General features: G+C 43.6%; 3 protein-coding genes across 22 annotated transcripts in view; 2 read left to right on the forward strand and 1 right to left on the reverse strand.

The window, feature by feature from the left end:
- Positions 1-593: 593 nt before the first annotated feature.
- On the forward strand, positions 594-2138 carry LOC143783278 (E3 SUMO-protein ligase ZBED1-like). Its single transcript, XM_077271689.1, has one exon. The coding sequence runs from the start codon at positions 594-596 to the stop codon at positions 2136-2138; it is 1545 nt and encodes a 514-aa protein (XP_077127804.1).
- Positions 2139-3084: 946 nt separating this feature from the next.
- Positions 3085-10630, forward strand: LOC143782434 (transmembrane protein 14C-like). Its single transcript, XM_077269858.1, has 5 exons — positions 3085-3183; positions 3877-3953; positions 4884-4985; positions 6293-6380; positions 10473-10630. The coding sequence occupies exons 2-5, from the start codon at positions 3878-3880 to the stop codon at positions 10528-10530; spliced, it is 324 nt and encodes a 107-aa protein (XP_077125973.1). The 5' UTR covers positions 3085-3183; position 3877; the 3' UTR covers positions 10531-10630.
- An 8315-nt stretch (positions 10631-18945) lies between these two features.
- MAK (male germ cell associated kinase) overlaps positions 18946-25687 on the reverse strand; it is a 99887-nt gene continuing 93145 nt past the window's right edge. For 15 of the 20 annotated variants that reach the window (XM_077269867.1, XM_077269863.1, XM_077269861.1 and 12 more), the window contains 2 exons: positions 24785-24877; positions 18946-19418 (listed from right to left, as the gene is read on the reverse strand). In XM_077269867.1, the coding sequence (XP_077125982.1) occupies positions 19270-19418; positions 24785-24877 (242 nt within the window). In that variant the 3' untranslated portion in view covers positions 18946-19269. The remainder of the gene's footprint in view (positions 19419-24784; positions 24878-25687) is intronic. The other 5 variants (XM_077269874.1, XM_077269873.1, XM_077269871.1 and 2 more) reach the window with 1 other exon arrangement.

Genomic DNA, 25687 nt, shown 5'->3' on the forward strand with positions numbered 1-25687 from the left:
CAGGTTCCCTTTAATGTAGATGAAGGAGGAGCATGTGACTGACCTAAGATTGAGCAGCCAGTCACAGCTCTCCATACTCTGGAACTCTGCATCATCCTGAACCTTGTCCTCTTGTGATTGTTTATAACACATACTGTGTTCCTGGCAGCCTGCCCTACTCTTGCTGGACGTGGACGGATGCAGATTACAACAAGCAGTTTTTGCAGCATACTAAGGTGTGTTGTCTTATTAAAGACAAATAAACAAGGAGGGAGGTTTCCAGCCTGTAGAGGAGAGGAGTACAGCGGATAGCAATATGAGTGACAGCCGCAAACGAAGCAGCATTTGGATGCATTTTGATAACATTGACAACACAAAAGCAGAATGTAAAATTTGTAAGTTCAAACTGTCATATCGAGCAGGGTCCAACACCAACCTTCACAGACATATTAGAAATGTACATCCAACTGTGCAGATTGAGGAACATGGAAACACCAGTGCATCTATTGGAACTGTTGCTGCAGTGTCTGCAACCACCACTCAGGCTGATATCAGCTAGACCACGACCTACAACAACCCAGAGCTCTATACTCCAATTTATGCCAGATAAAGTAATGACCCCAGCACGAAAGAAAGCAGTTGATGAAGAGCTAGCTAAGATGATTGCAAAAGACTTCCAACCACTGACAATTGTGGAGGACAAGGGATTTAAAAGTTTTGTACATGCTCTCAATCCAGTGTATGCTCTTCCAACCAGAAAAACACTCAGCCAAACACTTATTCCAAAGCTGTATGAAAGAGAACGTGCCTCATTACAAGGAAAGGTTCAAATGGCTGCAGCAGTTTGCCTGACAACTGACTGCTGGACATCCAGAGCCACCACTTCCTTCATGTCAGTAACATGTCATTTCATTGACAGTTATAAAATGGTCTCCTGTCTTCTGGACTGTTTTGAGTTTAGTGACAGGCACACTTCAGAGAACTTGGCAGATGAACTTCTAAGGGTGGCGAAAGAATGGCAGGTAGAAAGCAAAGTCATTTGCTGTGTTACTGATAATGCAGCTAATATTACCAAAGCCATTAAAAATTTGAAATGGAACCATCACCCATGTCTTGCACACACACTTAACCTAATAGTAAAAGATTCTCTAAAGGAGATAAAACCCACTGTGGACAAAGTAAAGTCAATTGTGGAATTTTTCCATAAAAGTACAACAGCCACAATGAAGCTAAAATCTACTCAACAGCAAATGGGTATGCCTGAGCTAAGGCCCAAGCAAGATTGTGTGACAAGATGGAATTCCACATTTCATATGCTTAAACGGGTTCTGGAGTCTAAGGATGCAATTATCTCTACCCTGGCCATTATGAATGCACCTGTTGAAATTCTGAGCCAAGAAGAATGGGAGGTCGTGAGAGAGGCATGCATTATTCTGGAGCCTTTTGACCAGGTCACTGTGGAGATCAGTTCAGAAAGCTATGTTACAGCCTCTAAAATGCTGCTGCTGTGCAAGGGTCTGCAGAGATTGACAGCCAACCACCAGAGAGATGGAGGAATAAATACAGAGAAAGTGAAAGAGTTGGTTGCTGCCCTGTGCGCATCTATGGACAGGAAGTTCCAAAGAATGGAATATAATACAATACTGTCGGAAACCACAGTACTGGACCCGAGGTTCAAAAAGACGGCCTTTACTGATAATAGAGCTGTTGATGAAGCTCTGCAAAGAATAACAGCAGCAGCAGCGAGATGCAGCCTCAACAGCCAGCCACCTCCACCAGGAGGACCAGAAGAAGTGGGAGCAAGGGCACCACAAGTAGAGCCACCACAAATGTCAGCTGTTTGGAGGGTCTTTGATGAAAGGGCAACAGAAGATGCTGCGAGAAGAAATCCCTCAGCTGATGCAATGCTGGAAGTCAGGTCATATCTTGAGGAACCCCTGATCCAAAGAGCGGCAGACCCACTGACATGGTGGGAGAGCAAGGCCTCAATATACCCACGACTTGTCAAGGTAATGACTAGAAGACTGTGCATTGTAGCGACATCCGTCCCTTCTGAGCGAATCTTCTCCAAAGCAGGGCAGATAATAACAGAGAGAAGAAACCGGATCAGCTCATCCAAGCTACAGCACCTAGTCTTTCTTAATGCCAATCTGCCCTAATGACAATCTTATCACGTTGCACTTATAAAAATGGTTTTCCGCTGCTGTTTTGAGCATTTGTTATATGTTTGCACGTTTTATATTTGTTAATGTTTACATGCAAAACAGAATATAAAAAAATGTTATTATAAAAATTACCCTTAAGGCCATGTTCACACTGGGCGGAATAGAGCAGGATTTGTCCGCTCGGATTCTCCGCTAAAATTCCGCCGGTAAATCCGATGCACTGCTTTTGGCATCGGATTTACCGGCGGAATTTGATTGCGCAATTTTGTCCTGTAATTGACCCCAATGGAGTTCCGCGACTGATCCGACGAGAGCTACAGCATGCAGCGGAATGAAAAATCCGTCCAAGCGGACAGATCTGGACTGAAGAATCCGCTTGCAAGTGTGCACAGGGATTTTACTATTTTACATTGCTTTAACATTGCTGCCTAATCCTATGGGCTAAGCCTAGTTTAAAAGCAATGACGGCCAATTCCGACTGAAAAATCCGAGCGGACAATCCGGCTCTATTCCGCCCAGTGTGAACATGGCCTAAAATGTGTCACTGTAAGGCTACGTGCAAAGTCGTATTCTGTTGCTGATTTGCAGGTTGATTTTGTGTTTGTTACTTTTTACAGCAAATAATATAAAATCTGGTTATTCTGGAAATTATACTCTTTTATGTCATAAATGGCCATGTCTGAAGATTTTTGCTAAAATGATGGATTAAAACATTCCAGAATTTGGCTGTAAATTAAAATGCAAAGGTAAAAAATGAAGAGCCATTTTGGGAGCCAAAAGAACCGGTTCTTTTTGGTGAGCCGATCCAAAAGAGTCGGCTCACCCAAAAATCGCATTTTACCCATCACTACTGAGGGCACAGGCAGAGGCCGCTGTGGTTATTCTTGTAGTGTCAGTGTGGGCTTGGCTCCGCCCACAGGGGCGGGCTCTTTACAGCACACGTGATCAGGCGGAGATCATGTGACACCATTCTTTCCAGCCATAGTGCGCTGCCTGTCTGCCCTGAGCCCTCACAGCTCCTGGATCGCCGACCTCACAGGTAACGTTGTGTGTTACTACGGTGCGAGCGGCCGCCATCAGTCACATGACCGGCAGCCCCTGCACCCGTGTGACCGTGAGGACGGCCCGCACCGTTACTGTGCAGGACGGGGTTCTGTCATCACGCTGCACTCGGCGCTCTGCAGGCACAGCCTGTGCCACCTGCCCGATATCTCTCAGGGCCCCAGTGTCTGTTCCCTGTGTGTCTGCGGGGGCCATACAGTGTCATTACTGCTCGTGTCCTGCCTGAGGGGGCGCACTGCTGACCTCACACTGACCTAGGGCCAGCTACGTCCTCCGACCTTTGTGTCACACGTCTGACAGCCACAACCTGAGGACGGACCACCATGCCCAGACCCTGGACCCCAGCTTCATACCTGCCTATGAGGCTGCTGAGTTGGGGTCTGGGGACCCTCTTCCGGTCTGGACATCGGGGTCCGTGCTTTGCTAGTGACTAAAATCCACGTTCAGCGAGCGCGCGGCATCTTTCTGCTCAGATGTGTCTCCGCACCTTCCGTGCCCTCACGCTGCCGCTATATACTATGGTGATGGACGTGTTTGCTGAAGAAACTTGGTAATGAATTCCAAAAAGAAACTAGGAAAGTAAAAAGTGTGATCCTGACATGTAGCCCCCGGACTGTAGGGGGCAGTGCTGCTGTCCGTGCGCTCATCTGTTTCTGCTCTTCTCTTGCAGCATGGGCGTGGAGTGGTTTGGGTTTGGATACGCGGCTCTGGTCGCCTCCGGAGGGGTCATCGGCTATGTGAAAGCTGGTATGTTTGCCAATGGCTATCACTTGTTACTTTGCTCATGTAACACAGGAATGTACAGAATGTTGAGGGACCAGTGTGAGCTCTTCTAGTGATCAGACGTGGAAAAGATCAGCAGGAAACCCTGTCTGATTCTACAACAGCTGCCATCATGAGGGTCGGCATATCCTCACACATTAGATTGTCCTCCGGTAGGTGGGCTGAGTGTCCTACACTCGGGATCCCACCCCATGCACCAGAGCACATGTATTACAGACCCCAGGAGCAGTGTTTCCCACCGGAGTGTATGTGAGACAAGGAGCTGGTTTTTCATACAGACATCTAACAGTGGGGCGTTCCATGTCCTCCCTCTCCGGCACATTGGTATGGTCCATTTGTGACTGTTACCAGAGGTAGATGCCTGACAGCCCACAGCTTCTCTCGGTGGTTCCTGATTTCTTACGCAGGGTTCACATTGGGTTAATGGCAATGCGCTGACGGCATCCGTTACATAGCGGCACCAACGCTATGTATCGGATGCGTTAGCGCACCCATTAGCTGCCATTATGTAGCGCATCGCTAACGCAGGTCATAATCGGCATGCGTTAGCGATGTGCCGTCATTCTGTGACGGACCCTCAGACGCGGTCTTCAGCGTTTTCGGGTCCGTCACCGCTAGCACAGATGGAGCATCTGCGCTAGCGTGGTCGCATAACGTGATCTTTTTCGGCACTTGCGTTAACGCAGTCCGTTTAACGCATGCGTTGAACGGACTGCACTAACGCAATGTGAACCTAGCCTTATTTTATAAATACAAATGATTTTATTGTCCCATAAAGAACAAGTTCTTGTTGCTTAATATGCATGTAATGCTAAATGGTTGGGTTGTCTGTGTAACCTGACGACTCTCTACTGCTCCACATTCACTGTCCAAGGGGGTTATGTCTCTGTTCAGGCAGTGTGCCGTCTCTCGCTGCCGGGCTTCTATTCGGAGGTTTGGCCGGCCTGGGGGCATATCAGATGTCACAAGACTCAAAGAACATCTTGGTTTCCCTGAGTAAGTACCTTTTTAAAATATAACTCTAGCAAGAAGACATATTACCAGCGATGAGCGAGCGCGCTTGAGTCGCCCATTCACGGTGTAGCTGATAACTTGCTGATCGGTGGGGGTCCGACTGATGGTAAAATTTTTATTTCTGTGACCAAATGGAGCAGCAGGTCAGGTGCCCAAGTGCCACTAAATTCATTCTCTATGGAGCTGCCAGAAAAAAACAGGGCAGCACTTGGCAGCCCCATAGGGAATGAATGGAGCAGTTGCTCTCTGTTCCTCTGATCAGTGCAGGTCCTAACATTTGGGCTCCCACTGGTCAACAAGTCATCGCCCATCATTTGGATAGGTAATAGCGACATGTTTTCACCTCACAACCCATTTAAAGTTCTTCATCATTTCTAAAGCTATTTTAAAAGAATAAAAGATGATGTTTGGATAAAGGGGGCAGTTGTATCAGGACAACATTGGGGCATCTGGCATGACAAGGGGGACCTGTGGTGTAAGGGACGTCTCCCTCACTTTCCGCACTGCAGATCTGCAGCTGTTTACAGTAAAAGTCAGTAGCGTTTTCAAAACCTTGTCTGCACTTTATAGAAAAAATCCATAACACAAAAAGAGCATGGTGCAGACTGTCCAATCTACAGTACACTATTTTGTTGTTATATTTGCACCACTTGTTTGACTCTATTCAATGCTTTGTGATGGAGTAGGGTGAGAACTGCTGCCAAATCTGTAATGAAATCCACAAGTCGCAAGCAGATTTTGTTATGGATTCATTACAGCTATGTGATGAAATGTTCCATACCCTGTGTATGAGGTCTAAGCCATCACCCCATTAAATCAGTAAAAGTACATCAATGTGCCCCAAGATTATAATTGTACACTGTGATGAGCACTACGCCCAACAATAAAGCATTACCCCCTATAGGCATGGCGTGTATTTAAGTCAGTGTGTAGAGGGCATGATGTCATCTGCCCTCCAGTTACCCCAATAATGTCACCTTATCACTGGGCACTGTCTTTTGAGGTTTGGCTGATATGCCAAGGATGTATATCCATAGCCTTTTATCTGAAGGCTGAACTGCACTTTGATGGCAACTTCAAAAGCACCAGCTCCTTTGAATTTGCCATGTTGATGAGATGTTTCTAGAGATAACTGTGGGTGGAGAACCTCTAGGTCCCTCTGCCTTCAAAGATGCACAAATCACTAATTTCCACCATGTCTGCAGAATAGCCCTCCATGTAATACAAGTGTATTGGGTTATATCGATATATTCGATGTCATCTTTACTTTCTTTTACTTTATATTCCAGTTGCTTCAGGAACGTTGGCAGGAGTGATGGGATACAGGTTCTACAACTCTGGAAAGTTCATGCCTGCTGGATTAATTGCTGGTGCCAGGTGGGTACGACCTCATTGGCGATGTACATTTAATATGCCACTTTAGTATATAGGTAATAAACCTGATGCCATGTGCTCATCTATCATATGACTGGCACATCTCCTATGGAAAGACCATATGTATGTGGCGCAGGGGGAGGCGTACAGTCTACTTTCTTGTCATGGCAATATGTAGCAAACGGTAAAATAGTGTCATTTGTTATAAAGCTTTTATTTTTCTAGTATTGTATGTTGCACTACAGAGAAGTGCAATTAAAACAGCGGTAAATACACTGAGGGTCTTTGATGCCGATCTGCTGATTTACGGTTTAGTTCCCACAATAAGTGAGTTTCTGACACTCATCTTCGCTGTGTAAAAAAACGTAGCATTTTACAGTTCCAGCAAAGTGGATGGGATTTATTTAAAAAAACCTTACTGTGTTTTTTTTTTTTTTTTTTAATTTTCTTTAACGCAGCATAAACTGACCTGTGGTGTGTTTGAAAATCAATCTGCAACATGTGCAATTTCTCGAGTTTTATGTGCAGATTTTCCTCATAGAACAGCATTGGATGCAGAAAATCTGCAAGTAAAAACGGCATGTGATCCGGACATAACTGTATCAATAAAGTTTTGTCAGCCAAATATCAAAAACAAAGCAACTTTACTTAAAACATGACATACCAAAAAGAATTAAAAAAAAAACGCAGTTTCATAAATGCTGTAAAAATATAAAATCTAATTAACTTTTACTCTGCCAGCACCATTATAGTCTATGGCCCCATCGGCACATACGTCCAATTCCCATTTTGCGGAGGGTTCTGACGTAAGCCACAATGAGGTCACCGAACAGCTGCCAGAACGCAGTGTGAAAGCTTTGGGGGGTGCGGTTCTTTTCTGTCTTGTGAAGACTATATGAAGCCTGCTCCTTGCTTATCTGCACTCCTGCAGCATTTCTGCACTGAGCACCACACCCTCCGCAGCGCTCGCTCTGACTGTTATACTTATCTACGTGTATAGTGACTGTACATGTTTGGTGATGAGTTGATTCTGAGCTCTTTAGTACTTTTTTTTTTTTTAGTTGTTCTTTGTTTGTATTGTACTGTATATTGAGCCACAGATCTGACGTGGTCACGGATCCAGATTATGATATGATGATCTGGTAACAGTCTTATCCCACGGTTCATTTTCAGCATCTCGTTGCGTATCGCTACAGCATTATTCTCTCTATTGTTGTGGCCAATAACTAGTTCTCTAGACTCCACCAAAAATACTCTGCTGTGTGGGCATTTTTATTACCCTGGGGAGGGAGCGGTGGCTTCTTACAGTTTGTGGTCACATCTCCATTGTGAACAAAGGTTCAGGTATTTTAAAATCCAGCCAGCTTGATCAATCTTTTATCCAATATCCGCCATCATTGGAAAGGTAAAGGGGTCTCATATACAGTTGAAACCCGAAGTTTACATACACTATATAAAAAGACACATCTGCATGTTTTTCTCAATATCTGACATGAAATCCGAATAAACCTTTCCAGTTTTAGGTCAATTAGGATTACCATAATTATTAATATTTGCCAAATGCCAGAATGATGAGAGAGAGATAATGTTTTAAGACCTTTTTTTATAACTTACTGGAAAGTCAAAAGTTTACATACATTTCATTAGTATATGCTACCATTGGCCCTTAACCCCTGCACAACATGCCCCGTACTAGTACGGCACATGTCGTGTCTCCCCCTTTGATGTGGGCTCCGGCGGTGAGACCACATCTAAGTCGCGACGTGTCAGCTGTTTTGTACAGCTGACATGCATGCGCAATAGTGGCGGGTGAAATTGCCATTCACGCGCCGCTATTAACCAGTTAAATGCCGCTGTCAAACGCTGACAGCGGCATTTAACTGGCGCTTCCGGCCGCGCTGCCGGAAATGCTCGCATCGCCGACCCCCCCCCCCCCCCATCACATGATCGGGGGTCAGCGATGCGTCAGGATAGTAATCATAGAGGTCCTTGAGACCTCTATGGTTACTGATGCTGGCCTACTGTGAGCCCCCCCCTAACCCCCCCCCCCCCGGTGGTCGGCGCTCATAGCAAGCCTGCAATTTAGCTACATAGGAGCAGAGCCAATCAGGCTATGCCAGCTTCTAGCCTCCCATGGAGGCTATTGAAGCATGGCAAAAGTAAAAAAAAAAAAAAAAAAAGTTTAAAAAAAATATGAAAGTTTAAATCAACCCCCCCTTTCGCCCCATCCAAAAAAAAAAATAAAAAAATCAAACATACACATATTTGGTATCGTCGCGTTCAGAATCGTCCGATCTATCAATAAAAAAAAGCATGAACCTGATCGCTAAACAGCGTAGCAAGAAAAAAATTAAAAACACCAGAACTAAGTTTTTTTTTTTTGGTCGCCGCGACATTGCATTAAAATGCAATAACGGACGATCAAAAGAACGTATCTGCACAAGCGTGGTATCATTAAAAATGTCAGCTAGGCGCGCAAAAAATAAGCCCTCACCCAACCCCAGATCACGAAAAATGGAGACGCTACGGGTATCGGAAAATGGCGCAATTTTTGTTTATTTTATTTAGCAAAGTTTTGAATTTTTTTTTCACCACTTAAGATAAAAAAATAACCTAGATATGTTTGGTGTCTATGAACTTGTAATGACCTAGAGAATCACAATGGTAGGTCCGTTTTAGCACTTAGTGAACCCAGTAAAAAAAGCCAAACAAAAAACAAGCGTGGGATTGCACTTTTTTGCAATTTCACCACACTTGGAATTTTTTTCCCGTTTTCTAGTACAAGACATGGTAAAACCAATGGTATCGTTCAAAAGTACAACTCGTCCTGCAAAAAATAAGCCCTCACATGGCCACATTGACAGAAAAATTAAAAAGTGATGGCTCTGGGAAGGAGGGGAGTGAAAAACGAAAATGCAGAAATGAAAAAGGGCTGCGGCGTGAAGGGGTTAAACTGAATGACTTGGGTCAAATGTTTGGGATATCCTTCCACAAGCTTCTCACAATAGTTGGTCGGAATTTGGGCCCATTCCTCCTGAAAAAAAAACTGGTGTAACTGATCCAGGTATGTAGGTCGCTTTGCTCGCAACGGCCTTTTCAGCTTTGCCCATCAATTTTTAATAGGGTTGTGATCAGGGCTTTGTGGTGGCCACTCCAAACCTTGACTTTACTATTTTGATAGTATGCTTTGGGCCATTGTCCATTTGGAAGACCCACTTCTGCCCAAGCTCTAACTTCCCGGCTAATGTCTTGACATGTTGCTTCAGTATTGTCACATAATCTTCTTTTCTCATGATATTGTCATTCTCTCTTTCAACAGCAAAGGTTTATTCTTATTTCATGTCAGATATTGAGAAAAACATGCATATGTGTCTTTTCATATAGTGTATGTAAACTTCTGGTCTCAACGGCCCATTCCCATGAAAGCAGCGTGATTGTCCAATAATTACCTGATGTGTAAGGCCGGGTGGGGAACCCCAGGCCGGCGGGCCATTTATGGGCCATGATGACCTTTTCTCTGGCCCACAGGCAGATTCCCAGTGACCGCAGTGGTTGGGCCATGAGCTACGTTCACTACTAAACACTGCGACTGCAGTGAAAGATCATGTCGTTGTGTGTGCCAGGATGTAAATAGTGGGCGAAGATGGCGTGCGATGCGCTTCGATCCCAAAGTAGAATACAGCAGCGGCGTCTCTTGTGATGCCTACTCTCCTATGCGACGTCTGTTCTGCAATTCTCCCACACATCTGTGTTCCGTACGATGTACTGCTGTGAGTTCTTACAAAACTTACCACGAAGTGTCGCCTGAGCGCCAGCCCAAAACAAATCTAGAAAAGCAGTTGCGAGTAGCAACATCATCCATACCTCCTAACATCACAACCGCACCAAAGAGAAGCCGCTCCAGCCGTCACATTAGGGGAGAGTTAATGAAATGTTTGACCAAATGTAGCAGGGTAATTTAAGTTGTTTGTGTACACTCCCAAAGGATGGTATAAATATCCAAATGGCCCTTGGCAAAAACAAAAAGGATTGTGATCATCAGATTATATATTTTTTCTTTAATCATGTGTTGTGTTTTTTTTTTTTTTCCTTCAGCCTATTAATGATAGGAAGACTGGGCCTTAAGATGTTGCAGAAGCCTCACGAGCCTTGATGGATATGTAGGAACCTGTGTATGCGGTGTGTCCCGATCCTGTGCAGCGTGTGATAAAAATATTAATTTTCTAAGTAAAAAAAAATGATTTTACAAAGTCCTCATGTAAACGGAGTCATTTGTACAACGTGTAAGTTGCTATAAGTATGTGGCTAGCCTGACAAGTCTTACATATTCTGTAACACAAGGCTAACTATGGCCTTACAACCGAACAGACGAGAACAGGAACTTCGAAACAGCTACACATGAATGTCCAGGGTGGCTGGCACCTTTTTCCATTTGCTTACAGGTTAGGTACCCTTTGGGATGGCACCAGAAAGTTCTTTCTGGAATAGAGCTAATTTGCATACTCCTACACAGCCCCCCAGGAAGCGGTGGCTAGTAGACTGATCTCACACCACGCTCTCCTCCACACTCGGCATGTCATTGGAGGCTTCCTTCTCAATACTTGGATCAATTCTGTATTCATTTGTTTCCCCAGCTGTTAAACTAAGAGATTTTTTACCAATACAAACAGCATACTTTCTGAGATATCTTTTAAACCCAATATGGCTGGAATATGTACTTTGAAAATGCATGTTAGAATGTGTTTATAATCCTGATATTATATTGAGGATTTTAGTCTGAGAGAGTTCATGATTCCATGTGTATTTAGTCTCCGTCCTTCACCTACCCTGACTTTCAACTGCAGCTTGTTCTGAGCAGTGTGAGATCTCGGCAAGCGAGAGAACTTGTCAGCTAAGTTCATGGAAATTGAGTTTAAAATGATAATACAGCCATTCCAATAAGGATTATCAAAGGAAGGACAACTGCTTCATCAAGCCTGAGAGATCTTTCTAATGTATGTAGTTTGAATCATGAAATCTGGTGACAGATTTGCTCTAATGAAGCAGAATCTAAAACTTTGGACTGACCTCCTTTCTGTTGGTCTGATGGGGGAAGGGGGGGGTTCTGTCTTTTTTTTACTGACACAATTTTGTGGCAAGATACGCTGGGGAACGTCTAAATATAGTTAAAAGCCCCTGAATAAATGCTGAGGGTTTTTTTTGGGAGGGGGGGGTTGACTTGGTGTGAACCCAACCTAGGTCTCCCTACATCTGTTCCTCAAGAGTAAACTTCTCAAACATATACAGTCCACATATTCAATCAGTTGTAGAAATTGACCGAACCACTTATGAAAGTAGAAGGCTTCTATATAAATGCTTTTATTCTGTATACAGTACAATAAGATTTTAAATACAAAATTACATTACCCCATCTTAAAATATATTAACAAACCTGCCTTATATTTACTTATAAATACTGTACACTACTGTAAACGTACGTTTCTGTGGACGTCTCTACAGGGCCGTAGGTGAGGTCTCAGTTTGTCTTTACTTTCTGGACAAAAAAAAGTGGAATTAACCAAACTAATAGCACTAGGGGAGAACATAGACCCCAAATATGGCCACTACAGTCCAAACCCAAAAGAAAACTAAAAACATCCAGTTTAGGCCGATACGCAAAACATTTTAGATCTGCTCTAACTGTAATTCTATTTTAAAGGTAAAAAATGTATCTGGATAACTGGAGCGATCGGCTTCTTTTCAATAAAAAGAAAAGATTGCTGGAACAGAGACTGACCAAAGAACTTTTAAAGGACCCCCATATACGGACTAATGTAGGCCAAACCTGCCAATATCAACTGGTTCATTCCACAGTTGGCGTGTATGGGGGCACTGGTCAACGTATAGTCAGATAAGATGTCGATCAATCATGTCAGATTTTGCGCAGACAAGTACATTGTTCTCCCGGAGCTAGGCCGCTGGCCATTGTCAGCTAGTGGCTGTCTCATAGAGAACACAGGAGCACTCGACCGACTGAGCATTTATGTGGATAGGAGTAGACTGACCTGGCTGACGGCTACTAATAGATAGATATATATATATATCTATCTCTAGATATATATATCTAGCGCTGGCTGGAGTCTATTTAGCATTATAGACATGGATACTGTAAGAATGTTGTAAACATTGTAACATTAGTATTTTCACATTTAGCAATTGATGCTACTTGCTGAAAGGGAAAAATCCCAAAACTGCTAGAAACACAAGTGCTGTTCTGTAATGTAACCTCTTCCAAGTAAATACGAAAAACCTCATAGTATCCAGGGTTAAACAAATAGTTGGAGTGAACGATCAGACTGGAAATGTTGCCATGTTTTGCACTTGATCAATGACAGTTAAAGTTGTTTTTCAGGCCGAGATGAGAAGTCTGCAGTCACTTTGTGGGCTTCCCAGGGGTCACACGATTCCCCGGTATTTGCAGCAGAAGTTGTGCCCACAGGATTCCACTTTGCTCTTCTCAATAGAATAAACTGCACCCTCACTTTGCAAATACAGGGGCACAGAGTGACTTGCAAACTTTTCATTTCAGTCCAGGAAACTCCTATAAACCTGGATTACTATACAGTATCAGTAGAGACAAGTAGTGGTTGTTCTAAGTGCTGCAATGGCAGCATGTTCGCTGCTGATGTTCCAACCAAAGTGACGTCACCACTGCAGCCAGTTATTGGATGCTGACCGTCATCTTACAGTCAGGCTGTAGAAAAATAGTTTTTTCACACATTGGAATCTGCAAATACATTACATTGTAGAAGTGAGCAAATCCGGACTCTGGTCTAGTGACCTCCTCGGTGTTCGGTTGCTGCTGGACTGGAGCCCTGGGACCTGCCAGCATCCCGGCCTCCACTATTGATTAGCTAACACACAATGTCGAGCCGGGCTGGCTAATCAACAGAGGAGTAGGTAGGTATGAGGTGGTATGCAGGGATGCTGTCCGGCAGCCACAGAGTACTGATGTGACCACTTCAAATTATTCACTCCTCTGGATTATTGTGCAATTTTAGCTGAGAATGTGAACATCAGTTAAGAACCTACTGTAATACCCTGACAACATCTTTTAAAAAATCCTTTTTCTGTAGATTCTACTTTACAGAGTGACCAGTAGGGTGCACTACAGGATAACAAATCCCAATGTGGGCCAGCTCTCTGTTTTGGGGAAAGATATAGTCCATGAGCCGGGCCAGATATCGGTACCACCCGGAGTGACTAATTTTCTTTGGTATTTTTAGGTAGATGCATGTCTGTAGTTTATTTTTTGATATGATAGCCCTTACATATACGTAGCTTATTAACCCCTTCAGCCCTAGGCCTATTTGTACCCAAGTGCCTAAGCCAATCTGACCTGTGCCACTTCATGGGCTAATAACTTTGGAACGCTTTCACCTATCCAAGCCATTCTGAGATTGTTTTCTCGTGACATATTGTACTTCACGTCAGTGCTAAATGGGAGTCAATATATTTTACCTTTCTATATAAAAAAATGCTAAATATTCGGAAATTTTGGAAAAATCGGCAATTTTTTAACTTTGAAATTCTCTGCTTTTTACAAAAATACTGATACCCCCCATAATAGTTATTAATTTACACTCCCCACATGTTTACTTCATATTGGCATCATTTTGAAAATGAAACCTTATTGTTTTACGACGTAATAGGGCTTATAGTTTTATGCGCAATTTTTCACATTTACAGCAAAACCCACTTTTCAAAGGACCAAGTCACTTCTGAAGTCACTTTAAGGGGCTTACATAACAGAAACCACCCATAAATTACCCCATTTTGCAAACTACACCCCTCAAGCTGTTCAAAACTCATTTTTAAAAACTGTTAACCCTTTAGGTGTTCCACAGGAATTTTAGCAGAATGAAGGCGAAATTTCAAAATTTCATTTTTTTTCCAGATATTACATTGTAATCCAATTTTACCTGCAACCTAGCAAGGGTTAACGGCAAACCCAAACTTGGTTACCCTAATTCTGCAGTTTATAGAAACACCCCACATGTACTCGTAAACTAAAGTATGGGCACACAGCACAGCTCAACACGGAAGGAGCGCTATGTGGTTTTTGGGTGGCGGATTCACTGGAAGAAATCTAGGGGGCCATGTCACATTTGAAGGCTGCCTGAGGTACCCCCACAGTGGAAACCCCAAAAAGTGACCCTATTTTGGAAACTACACCCCCAAGGAATCTTTTAGGGGGTATAGTGACCACTTTGACCCAACCAGTGTTTCACAGTAGTTGGAAACACTTGGTTGAGAAAATGGAAAAAGTGCATTTTTTACATGAAGGTGTCATTTTAGGCTCATTTTTTTATTTTTAAGAGGTGTACCAGCAAAAAATGCACCCCACTATTTGTTCACCAATCTCTCCCGAACACAACAACACCCGATATGTTGTCGTACACTGCAGTATTGGGGAACGGCAGGCCTCGGAAGGGAAGGAGCGCCAAATGACTTTTGGACTCTTTCAAGTTTATCTTGAGACCCTCAGAAATGAACAACTCTCAGCATTCTGGATGTCATACTTGGACATGGTCGAGACCATGCTGGCCCTGGTTCGAGCTTCAAGAGAAGGCAACTGGATGCTTCACCTAGGAGCAATCCGACAGATGATACCATGGTGTTTTGCCTATGACAAGGTCAACTATGCCCGATACCTAACCTATTACTATGCCACAATGTCTCGGCTGCCCATAGAACACCCAGAGGTCCATGAATACTTCATGCAAGGTGGCTTTTCGGTCCAGATCGGTAGCAAGAATCCTTTTGGACGAATTCCTGTGGACCAGACCATTGAAGAGACAATCAACAAAGACACCCAGACACCAGGGGGCACAAAAGGCTTCAGCCTCAAAGTTGGAGCTGTTTCCAGGTTCTACCTGACATCAGAGTACCGCAGTATGTACTTGAGGCAGCTGAGGGCCCTGGTAGGCCAACAATATACTGACTTCAGCCATTCAGACCTACAGGTGTCTAGGATTAGAAGAGATGAAGCCGATGTCCAATCTTTCGTTCAACTGCTGGAGACAGGTTGGGTGAACCCCTTCAACAAAGAGCATAATGGTGAACTTATCAGTTTGTCAACAGCGACTGTAGCACCACCAGATGTAGCCAAAGACCTTCAAGGGGCATACAGTATAGGAGAGGATGCATATCAAACATTCAAGGATGAGCGTTTGGGTACCGATAAGCCAACTACATTGTTTCATGACAAGATGACGAAGAACAAACTTAAAACGTTCTCTAACATCCAAATGAAGACACGCAGACAAGGTCTTGGCAAGGAGGTAATTTTGAAGGCTGACAGAAACCTATTTGGCCAGATGATACTTGTAGCTGAGAACAGAAAGCTACAAATGAGTGATGTCTTGACTCATCCCCTGGGTCCATTGCCATGGGCACTTGCCAATGGTGATGGGTCTATCCGCAAGACCAACAAGGCTGCCCTCGCAAGGGAGTTGGAGAGGAATGCTCGTCCTGCAGAAGTGATCCCCGAGCCCTCTGCAACCATCATTGATGGGATGAGCCTGGTTCAGAAACTGAAGGGAAACAATGCAACATTTGGCCAGCTAGCAGGCACAGCAATGAGTCGCGCTATCCATGAGGGTGCTAAGAGCAAGCGCATTGATATTGTCTTTGACGTCTACAAGGAGACATCCATCAAAGATACAGAAAGAGTCAACAGATATGAAGGCACAGGGATCCATTTCAAGAACATTCAACATGGGCACAACATCCAGCAGTGGAAAAAGCTTCTAAGTAGTTCCTCCAACAAGGCAAGTCTCATAAAGTTTCTGGTAGAAGAATGGAAGGCGAAACACCACAGGGAGAAGCTTGAGGAGAAGGAGCTGTATGTCACATGTGAGCAGCTCTGCTTTAAGATCACCAAAGAACAGTGGGAAGAGGCTGCTGACCTTAAGTCAAATCAAGAAGAAGCAGACACACGCCTCCTTCTCCATGCTCTTCATGCAGCAGAATCTGGTTACAAGTCGGTCATCATCACTTCGGAGGATACTGATGTCATGGTCCTGTGTCTGGGCATGTGCCACAAAATCCCATCCCACCTGTTCCAGAAATGCGGTACACAGAACCGGACAAGATTCCTGGATATCACCACTCTGAGCCGAACATTGGGAGGCAGCGTATGTGATTCATTGATTGGTATGCATGCATTTACAGGCTGTGACACCGTCAGTGCATTCGCTGGCCGTGGGAAGATGACGACACTCAAGCAGTTGAAGATGAACAAGACATACCAGGATGCCTTTCAGGAAGTTGGTCGTTCATGGGAAGTGTCTACCGAACTTTTTGAGAAGTTACAGGAAATCACCTGCCACATGTACCTGCCAACTACCCAAACAACTGAGGTAAACAGGCTCCGTTATCAGCTGTTCTGTGCCAGACGTGGAGTGGTAGAGTCAAGTCAACTCCCTCCTTGCCAGGACTGCCTTTTCATGCATGCACTGCGTGCAAACTACCAGGCTGCGATCTGGAGGAGAAGTCTGCAGAGCCAGCCATGGGTTGCAAACCCAACAGACTGCGGTTGGATGATAGATAACGACGGAAAGCTTGTTGTCAAGTGGATGCAAGGGGCACCAGCACCAGAAGCTATTATACAGCTACTGTCCTGCAAGTGTGTGCGGTCATGTGAACTTCCTCAGTGTACTTGCCTCAGCAATGGCCTGAAGTGCACAGACATGTGCAGATTACAGACATGCCAGAACAAGGGTACTGAAGACGAGCCAGTAGAACAACAGTCAGATTCAGAGTCCGATGTTGAAGATATTATGGAGTAACATATATATATATATATATATATATATATATATATATATATATATATATATATATATATATATATATATATATATATATATATATATATATATATATATATATATGCACATGACATGTTCAGTGTGTATTTACATAACTTGGATTAAATTTTGTTACAAATACTACATCTAGTCACTCCGGGTGGTACCGATATCGTCATATTTGGTTCTTGGCTCATGCTAAAATTCCTGTGGAACACCTAAAGGGTTAACAGTTTTTAAAAATGAGTTTTGAACAGCTTGAGGGGTGTATTTTGCAAAATGGGGTAATTTATGGGTGGTTTCTGTTATGTAAGCCCCTTAAAGTGACTTCAGAAGTGACTTGGTCCTTTGAAAAGTGGGTTTTGCTGTAAATGTGAAAAATTGCGCATAAAACTATAAGCCCTATTACGTCGTAAAACAATAAGGTTTCATTTTCAAAATGATGCCAATATGAAGTAAACATGTGGGGAGTGTAAATTAATAACTATTATGGGGGGTATCAGTATTTTTGTAAAAAGCAGAGAATTTCAAAGTTAAAAAATTGCCGATTTTTCCAAAATTTCCGAATATTTAGCATTTTTTTATATAGAAAGGTAAAATATATTGACTCCCATTTAGCACTGACGTGAAGTACAATATGTCACGAGAAAACAATCTCAGAATGGCTTGGATAGGTGAAAGCGTTCCAAAGTTATTAGCCCATGAAGTGGCACAGGTCAGATTGGCTTAGGCACTTGGGTACAAATAGGCCTAGGGCTGAAGGGGTTAATAAGCTACGTATATGTAAGGGCTATCATATCAAAAAATAAACTACAGACATGCATCTACCTAAAAATACCAAAGAGAATTAGTCACTCCGCTTGGTACCGATATCGTCAAATTTGGTTCTTGGCTCATGGACTAATAAGCAATTTACGCCTGCAAACAGGTTGCACATTAATGTAAACTATAGTGGAGACGGCAGGCAGAAGTGCACTAATTTGCTGCTGCATTCATATGGACAGGTATGTAACAGGTAATGGTGGCCACAGTATAAAGGGCCTTCGTCTTCAGGTAGCACAGTTTGCAGCCGGTGAGGGCCGGCAGTCCGCCTATCATTTCTGTCCTTCCTGATCAGTCTTGTTCTTTGGAAAGATGACTCCAGGCTTCAGCGTAATACAGATGGAGAAACACTGGCTAATCCTGCTGCTTATCTGATCAAGCAGCCATACGAGGTGACTTCAGAAGGAACTAATCTAGCCTCTGGGCCACTTTTAGTAGTAAGCATTCTGATTTTTTTCTTTGCACCATTTCACCATGTCCAGTACAATGTCCTACTGTGTTAACCAGTAGTACATTGCTCAGATTTTCATTTTTAAAGGAAACGGCTGACATATTTCCCCATTTCTTATAAGATTATTTTGGATCTTTTTTTAAAGGGACTCTGTCAACACCGCATGCCTGTTCAAACCATGCCCCGTTGCTCGGTGGATCATGGTGGGGCCAATCCTTTATATACCTTCCCACCTGCTTGTTTTCCATTTAGTCCCCACCCCTCTTCTTTGACCGTTGCGGCTTTATAGAGCCACAGAAGAGTGGAGATAGATGGAAACGAAGCAGGTGGAAAGGTGTATATAAATGATTGGTCGCCATGAAGAACCAAGTGCCTGTACTTGATTTGAACACTCACTCTGTGCTGACAGTCCCTTTAAGAACATTATATATATATATATATATATATATATATATATATATATATATATATACGCACTGCGCAAAATCTAGTATTTGTGAAAAACAATATTTTTGACCACCACTGAAATTTCTACATGTCAACACTTCCATAGACTGAGAGCCCTAAAACATTGATCTTTTTCATGAAGGGGAATTATATGTATCCAAAATTGAAACATAAAACAATTCAGCATCCAGGATGATCATTTTTCCCATGTATTAGTGAAGCTTTTTTTTTTTTTTTTTTTTTTTTTAGAAGTTTTGGAAGGCATATTTATACTTATGCCCAAAAAAGTCTGTGTGAAAACGGTTGATAGAAGCTACTTCTAGCGATGCCCGCCATACTTGGCAACCCAATCTGTTCTTCCATGGATTGGTTGTTGGCGGTTTAACACAGCGAGGTTTTTTGCAGCTGGTGTGTACGCTGGAGCAGGAAACTGGGTACGCACGGCTTTTGTTTTCCATGTGTCATAATCTGAAATGGAAAATCAAAAGTAATTGGAAGTTATCATGTATTATACACACGTAAATCAGTGCTGATGCTGCTGTGATCACAGGACGCAACGTTTCTCTACAGACACAAAGGTCCTCATTTATCAAATCTATCTAAACTTTCAGTCACCGGCGTGGCGGCACAGCTACAGTGGCTGCTCACAGCATTGTCCGTACTCCCCAGTACTGTGACTGGCAGCCAGCTTTATGCTAACGCACCGCAGGGCGAGCCGTCTGTGCCGGAGTGTGTGTACAGCTGCCACTCACAACGCTATTTACCTGCAGATTAAAGGGAATCTGACAGTAGGATCAACCCTCCCAAGCCATTGATATAGCTGATGTAATCTGATGCCTCATTTCAGAGAAATCCAGATATGTCTTATATGCAATTTGCCGTTAAGCTCTAGAGGCCGATACAGATCTGCATGAGAATCTGCCTCCATAGCTTGTTACCGGAAAGGTGATGTTACCAGTGTGATACTGTATGTAATGGCTGACACTTTGCTTTCATAATCGCACACAGCGCAGCAGTGAGATCAATATTAAAGGGACTTTTCAGCACAGAATGACTGCTGAAACCAAGTAAAGGTGCTCGATTCATCTTGGCATGGCCAACTAAGTAAGTGCACCTTCCACACAGCTTGTTTTCTAGTTATCCACGCCCACTTCCGGCTCTATGAAGCCATAGCTGTCAATGAGGGGAGATGGGAAGGTGCACTTAACTGTTTAGAAACTGCATGATGCACCGAACGCCAGTGCTCCGTTTCAACAGTCACTGTGCTGACACAGTTCACATGTTGAGTATTTGGTCAGTATTTTACTTCAGTATTTGTAAGCCAAAACCAGGAGTGGGTGATAAATACAGAAGTGATGTGTTTCTATTATACTTCTCCTCTGATTGTTCCACTCCTGATTTTGGCTTACAAGTACTGATGTAAAATACTGACCAAATACTGAACGTGGCCTAACACAGAACAGAAGTATCTCATTACAAAAGTTTGCAACAGCACGTGTCTTCTGATAGTGCAGTCCGCTTTGCTGTAGAGCTGTGCCTGATTATAACCAACGCAGTACAGCAGAGTAAACTGTCTAATTGCAAACACATTTGCAGTGCTGTTAGCTCTGCTGTACTGCTCCTGCCCCCCACATTAACTGCCTCTGAGCTGGAAGATGAAGCATCATAAGAGGACCCTGGCAGTGCAATGTGTTAGTACAACAGAAGTGAATGTTGCCTCATTACTATTTTAGCTCTGCTGTACCGCGTTATCTCCGATATCTCTACAGAGCTATGTGTGATTATGAGAACAGACTGTCAGTCATTACATGTCTCACAATGGTAACTCACCCTTTCATGTACAATAATTTCTGGTGGCAGATTCTCATGCAGATCAGTGTCCGGCCCATAGATCTAGCAACACAGCTAATTTACACATAAGAAAACTGGATTTTTCTGGAATAAGACATCATGTCACAGATCTCAAACAGTATCATTTTATTCACCTTACTATGACATACATACCCATATAGACATCTTATCAGCGTTGATGGTACCAATAAATTACCGTATACCTTAAACCAGCATTATCTGACATGGTTGGTTCCCTTTAAAGGCTAAAAATAACAGAAAAGATTTAAGACAGGAATAAGCCTTAAAGGGAACCTGTCACCCCCCAGGGCATTTTTAAGTAAAAGCTATCTTCAGCAGCACTAAGGCTGCATTCTGTGAAGGTGGCTCTTATGTTTAGCATCCCTAGGAATGCTGAAATAATCAGTTTTATAAATTTGGCGCCATGCCTCTATTGAGTCCGGGAGGTATGTCTTCTCCCTGACTCAAGCGCCTCGCAGCCGTCCATCATCCCACCGGGCGCCGCCTCCTCTGTCAAAGTCACCGGCGCCTTCATGTAGCCGAGGCCCCAGATCCTGCCCCGCGGTGTGTTAGGATGTATTCACACTGTGGGGCTGGGAATCTGGAGCGGGTCACCGTGCTCCATTGAGGAGAGTGCCGAAGTCTTGGGAGACTTCACAAATCTACACGAAGGCACCGGTGACATTACGACAGTGAGGAGGCGGCGCCCGGTGGGATGTTGGGTAGCGGCGAGGCGCTTGAGCCAGGGAGAAATCATAGCTCCCGGACTCAATGGAGGTATGGCCCCAAATTTATAAAACTGATTATTTCAGCATTCTTAGGAATGCTAAACATAAGAGCCACCTTCACAGAATGCAGCCAAAGGCCTCTTTCACACATCTGTCGTTTGGCCAACGTCGCAATGCGTCGTTTTGGAGAAAAAACGCATCCTGCAAAGTTGCCCGTAGGATGCGTTTTTTCTCCTTAGGCCGGCCTCACACTAGCGAGTTTTACGGACGTAAGAGCGCAGAAATTACGTCCGTAAAACTCGCAAAATAAACGGCACAATTATTCTCAATGGGGCTGCTCCTATCAGCCGTATATTACGGTTCAGTATTATACGGCTTTCTACGGCCGTACAAAATCGCAGCATGCTGCGTTTGTCAGCGTATTGCGCAAAAAAAATCGCTAATGAAAGTCTATGGGGGCGAGAAAAATACGGATTCCACACGGACCTGCAGTGTGACTTGCGAGAAATACGCAGCGCTGTTAGTGAAAAGTCGGTAATTCAATTGCCGGCTTTTCATTTCTCCTGCACAAACCCGACATGATATGAGACATGGTTTACATACAGTAAACCATCTCATATCCCCTTTTTTTTGCATATTCCACACTACTAATGTTAGTAGTGTGTATGTGCAAAATTTCAGCGCTGTAGCTGCTGAAATAAAGGGTTAAATGGCGGAAAATTTGGCGTGGGCTCCCGCGCAATTTTCTCCGCCAGAATGGTAAAGCCAGTGACTGAGGGCAGATATTAATAGCATAGAGAGGGTCCATGGTTATTGGCCCCCCCGTGGCTAAAAACATCTGCCCCCAGCCACCCCAGAAAAGGCACATCTGGAAGATGCGCCTATTCTGGCCCTTGGCCACTCTCTTCCCACTCCCTGTAGCGGTGGGATATGGGGTAATGAAGGGTTAATGCCACCTTGCTATTGGAAGGTGACATTAAGCCAGATTAATAATGGAGAGGCGTCAATTATGACACCTATCCATTATTAATCCAATTGTTGGAAAGGGTTAAAAAACACACACACACACACATGATTTAAAAGTAGTTTAATGAAATAAACACAGCGGTTGTTGTAATAATTTATTGTTCTCTCAATCCATCAGGAACACCCTCGCTTGGAAAAATAATAAACGCACAAGATACATACCCTCAGCTGAACCGTCTCGTCCCACGAAGTAATCCATCTGAAGGGGTTAACTAATATTACAGGCACGAGCTGCGATAAACCACTCGCTCGTGCCTGTAATCCCCGGGTGCTGAAAGGAAAGCAGGATCTGTACTTACATTGAGTCGCGGTGAGGCGCCCTCTGCTGGATGTTCTCATGAACTGCAGCTTGGGAACTTTTTCCCACGCTCCAGGTCATATGAGGACATCCACCAGGGGGCGCATCACCGCGACTGAAGGAAATGTAGGTCAATGACCTACATTTCATTCATTCGCCGGGGAATTACAAGCACGAGCACTGCTGCATTAGCAGGGCTCCTGCCTGTAATATTAGTTAACCCCTTCAGATGGATTACTTCGTGGGACGAGACGGTTCACCAGAAGGTATGTATCTTGTGCGTTTATTATTTTTCCAAGCGAGGGTGTTCCTGATGGATTGAGAGAACAATAAATTATTACAACAACCGCTGTGTTTATTTCATTAAACTACTTTTAAATCATGTGTGTGTGTGTTTTTTAACCCTTTCCAACAATTGGATTAATAATGGATAGGTGTCATAATTGACGCCTCTCCATTATTAATCTGGCTTAATGTCACCTTCCAATAGCAAGGTGGCATTAACCCTTCATTACCCCATATCCCACCGCTACAGGGAGTGGGAAGAGAGTGGCCAAGTGCCAGAATAGGCGCCTCTTCCAGATGTGCCTTTTCTGGGGTGGCTGGGGGCAGATGTTTGTAGCCACGGGGGGGCCAATAACCATGGACCCTCTCCTGGCTATTAATATCTGCCCTCAGTCACTGGCTTTACCATTCTGGCGGAGAAAATTGCGCGGGAGCCCACGCCAATTTTTTCCGCCATTTAACCCTTTATTTCAGCAGCTACAGCACTGAAATTTTGCACATACACACTACTAACATTAGTAGTGTGGAATATGCAAAAAAAAAGGGGATATGAGATGGTTTACTGTATGTAAACCATGTCTCATATCCTGTCGGGTTTGTGCAGGAGAAATGAAAAGCCGGCAATTGAATTACCGGCTTTTCACAGATATCGCGCTGAATGAAATATAAATACAGAATATATATATATGTGTCTCAATGATATATATATATATATATATATATATATATATATATATATATATATATATACACACACTGTATATATGTTTTCCCGAACATTTAGGCACATAAATCCATTAGATGTCGGTTTTGCAAGCCTGCGCGAAAATCTCGCAGTACGGATGCCATACGGATTACATACGGAGGATGCCATGCGCAAAATACACTGACACACCCTGACTACGGATCAATATTTTGGGAACATTTCTCCGTATTACGGCCGTAGTACGGACGTATAATACGTGGCGTATTGTCTTACGCCAAGTGTGAGGCCGGCCTTAGACTTGCATTAGCGGCACATTGCGACACGTCGCAACCGTCGTGCAATGGTTGAATCGTGATTTTGCGGCCCGTCGTGACGAAAAAACGTTCAATGTAAAGTTTTTTCGTCTGTCAGAACCGCCATTTCCGACCGCGCATGCGCGGGCGGAACTCCGCCCCCTCCTCCCCGGAACTCATAATGGGCAGCGGATGCGTCTGAAAACTGCATCCGCTGGACACGTTGTGCACTATTTGCACAACGTCCGTCGGGCCGACGGTTTGCGACGGCCCCGTACCGACGGATGTGTGAAAGAGGCCTTAGTGCTGCTGAAGGTGGCTCTTTTACTTAAACATGCCGTGGGGGGTGACAGGTTCCCTTTAAAGTTTTAGTAATGACACACTTTTTTATGCTATGACCAAATACCATAGGATCTAAGGGAATTAAACTTCCATCCCTGAAATATCTGGCTTAGATCAGGGCTGGTGTTTTGGGGAGGTTTGACCCTTAAGCTGCAAGTACCGCGTACAAAGCACATACTACATGTGGGAACTGAATGTACACATTGGATCTATGATACAAGATGGATTCATAGAGTAACAGAGTGAACAGAAAGAAAGACGGGACTAAGAGGATATGGCCAACAGACTATCAGCACAGAGATTACCTGGGACATTCTCAATAACTGCTGTTTTGCAGGTAGGTTTTGGTTTGATAATTGTTAGCTTACTGTTTACAGCATCACTGCTGATGGGCAAAGCTGATCGAGTAGAGAGAGAGAGAAACAGAAAAAGAAAGAAAGTAACAAAGTGCAGGTTACAGAATAAGCTTAGTTTCAGGAAACCACTTTAATTTTAAAGGCAGAAATCGCGGTTATCTATGCAAAGAGAAGTTCAATGTCCATAACCATGGCCTTTAACCCCTTAATGACAGCCAATACGTCTTTTAACTGACCTGAGATATAAGAGAATAGCCTCCCCATACAGGTGACAATCCAGCAGCTGCCGGCTGTACACTATAGCTGACAACTTGCTTTCTCAGGCATGATCACTGTTTGCCCCATCCAAATCTGTTTAACCCCTTAGATGCTGCTGTCAATAGTGACTACATCATTATAAATGGTTAGAGTGCGGGGGCTTCCTCTTTATCCAAATTGGTGCCCTCAGATCATGATTGTGTGGTCCTGATATTTACCATGGCAATTCCTGACCAAATAATGGCCTTAGGTTCTGCCGGCTATAGTAATCTGTTTAGAAGTTAACGGCATTTAGGTGGTAAAAATACACATTTTCATTTCTGTTATATCACTTTGCATTAATTCCTGTAAAACACCTGAAGGGTTAATAAACTACCTGACTTAAGTTTTCAATATGTCAGGGGGTGCTGTTTTTAAAATGGTATCACGTTTGGGGGTATCCCAATTCATGAGACCCCTAAAGTCACTTCAAACATGGATTAAGTCCCTAAAAAAATAAATTTTGTAAATTTTCTTGAAAAAAAATGAAAAATTGCTGCTACATTTTTAAACCTCCTAAAATGCTAACAAAATAAAATAACATTTTACACATGG

Source organism: Ranitomeya variabilis, chromosome 6 (assembly GCF_051348905.1).
Source record: "Ranitomeya variabilis isolate aRanVar5 chromosome 6, aRanVar5.hap1, whole genome shotgun sequence".
Classification (NCBI taxonomy): Eukaryota; Metazoa; Chordata; class Amphibia; order Anura; family Dendrobatidae; genus Ranitomeya; species Ranitomeya variabilis.

What these genes read in the sequence shown, in the direction of transcription:
- LOC143783278 (XM_077271689.1), top strand. Translation starts at nt 594, where the DNA reads ATGACCCCAGCACGAAAGAAAGCAGTTGATGAAGAGCTAGCTAAGATG.
- LOC143782434 (XM_077269858.1), top strand. Translation starts at nt 3,878, where the DNA reads ATGGGCGTGGAGTGGTTTGGGTTTGGATACGCGGCTCTGGTCGCCTCC. An exon ending in CATCGGCTATGTGAAAGCTG is followed by an intron (nt 3,954 to 4,883) that starts GTATGTTTGCCA and finishes GTCTCTGTTCAG; the next exon opens with GCAGTGTGCCGTCTCTCGCT. An exon ending in GGATTAATTGCTGGTGCCAG is followed by an intron (nt 6,381 to 10,472) that starts GTGGGTACGACC and finishes TTTTTCCTTCAG; the next exon opens with CCTATTAATGATAGGAAGAC.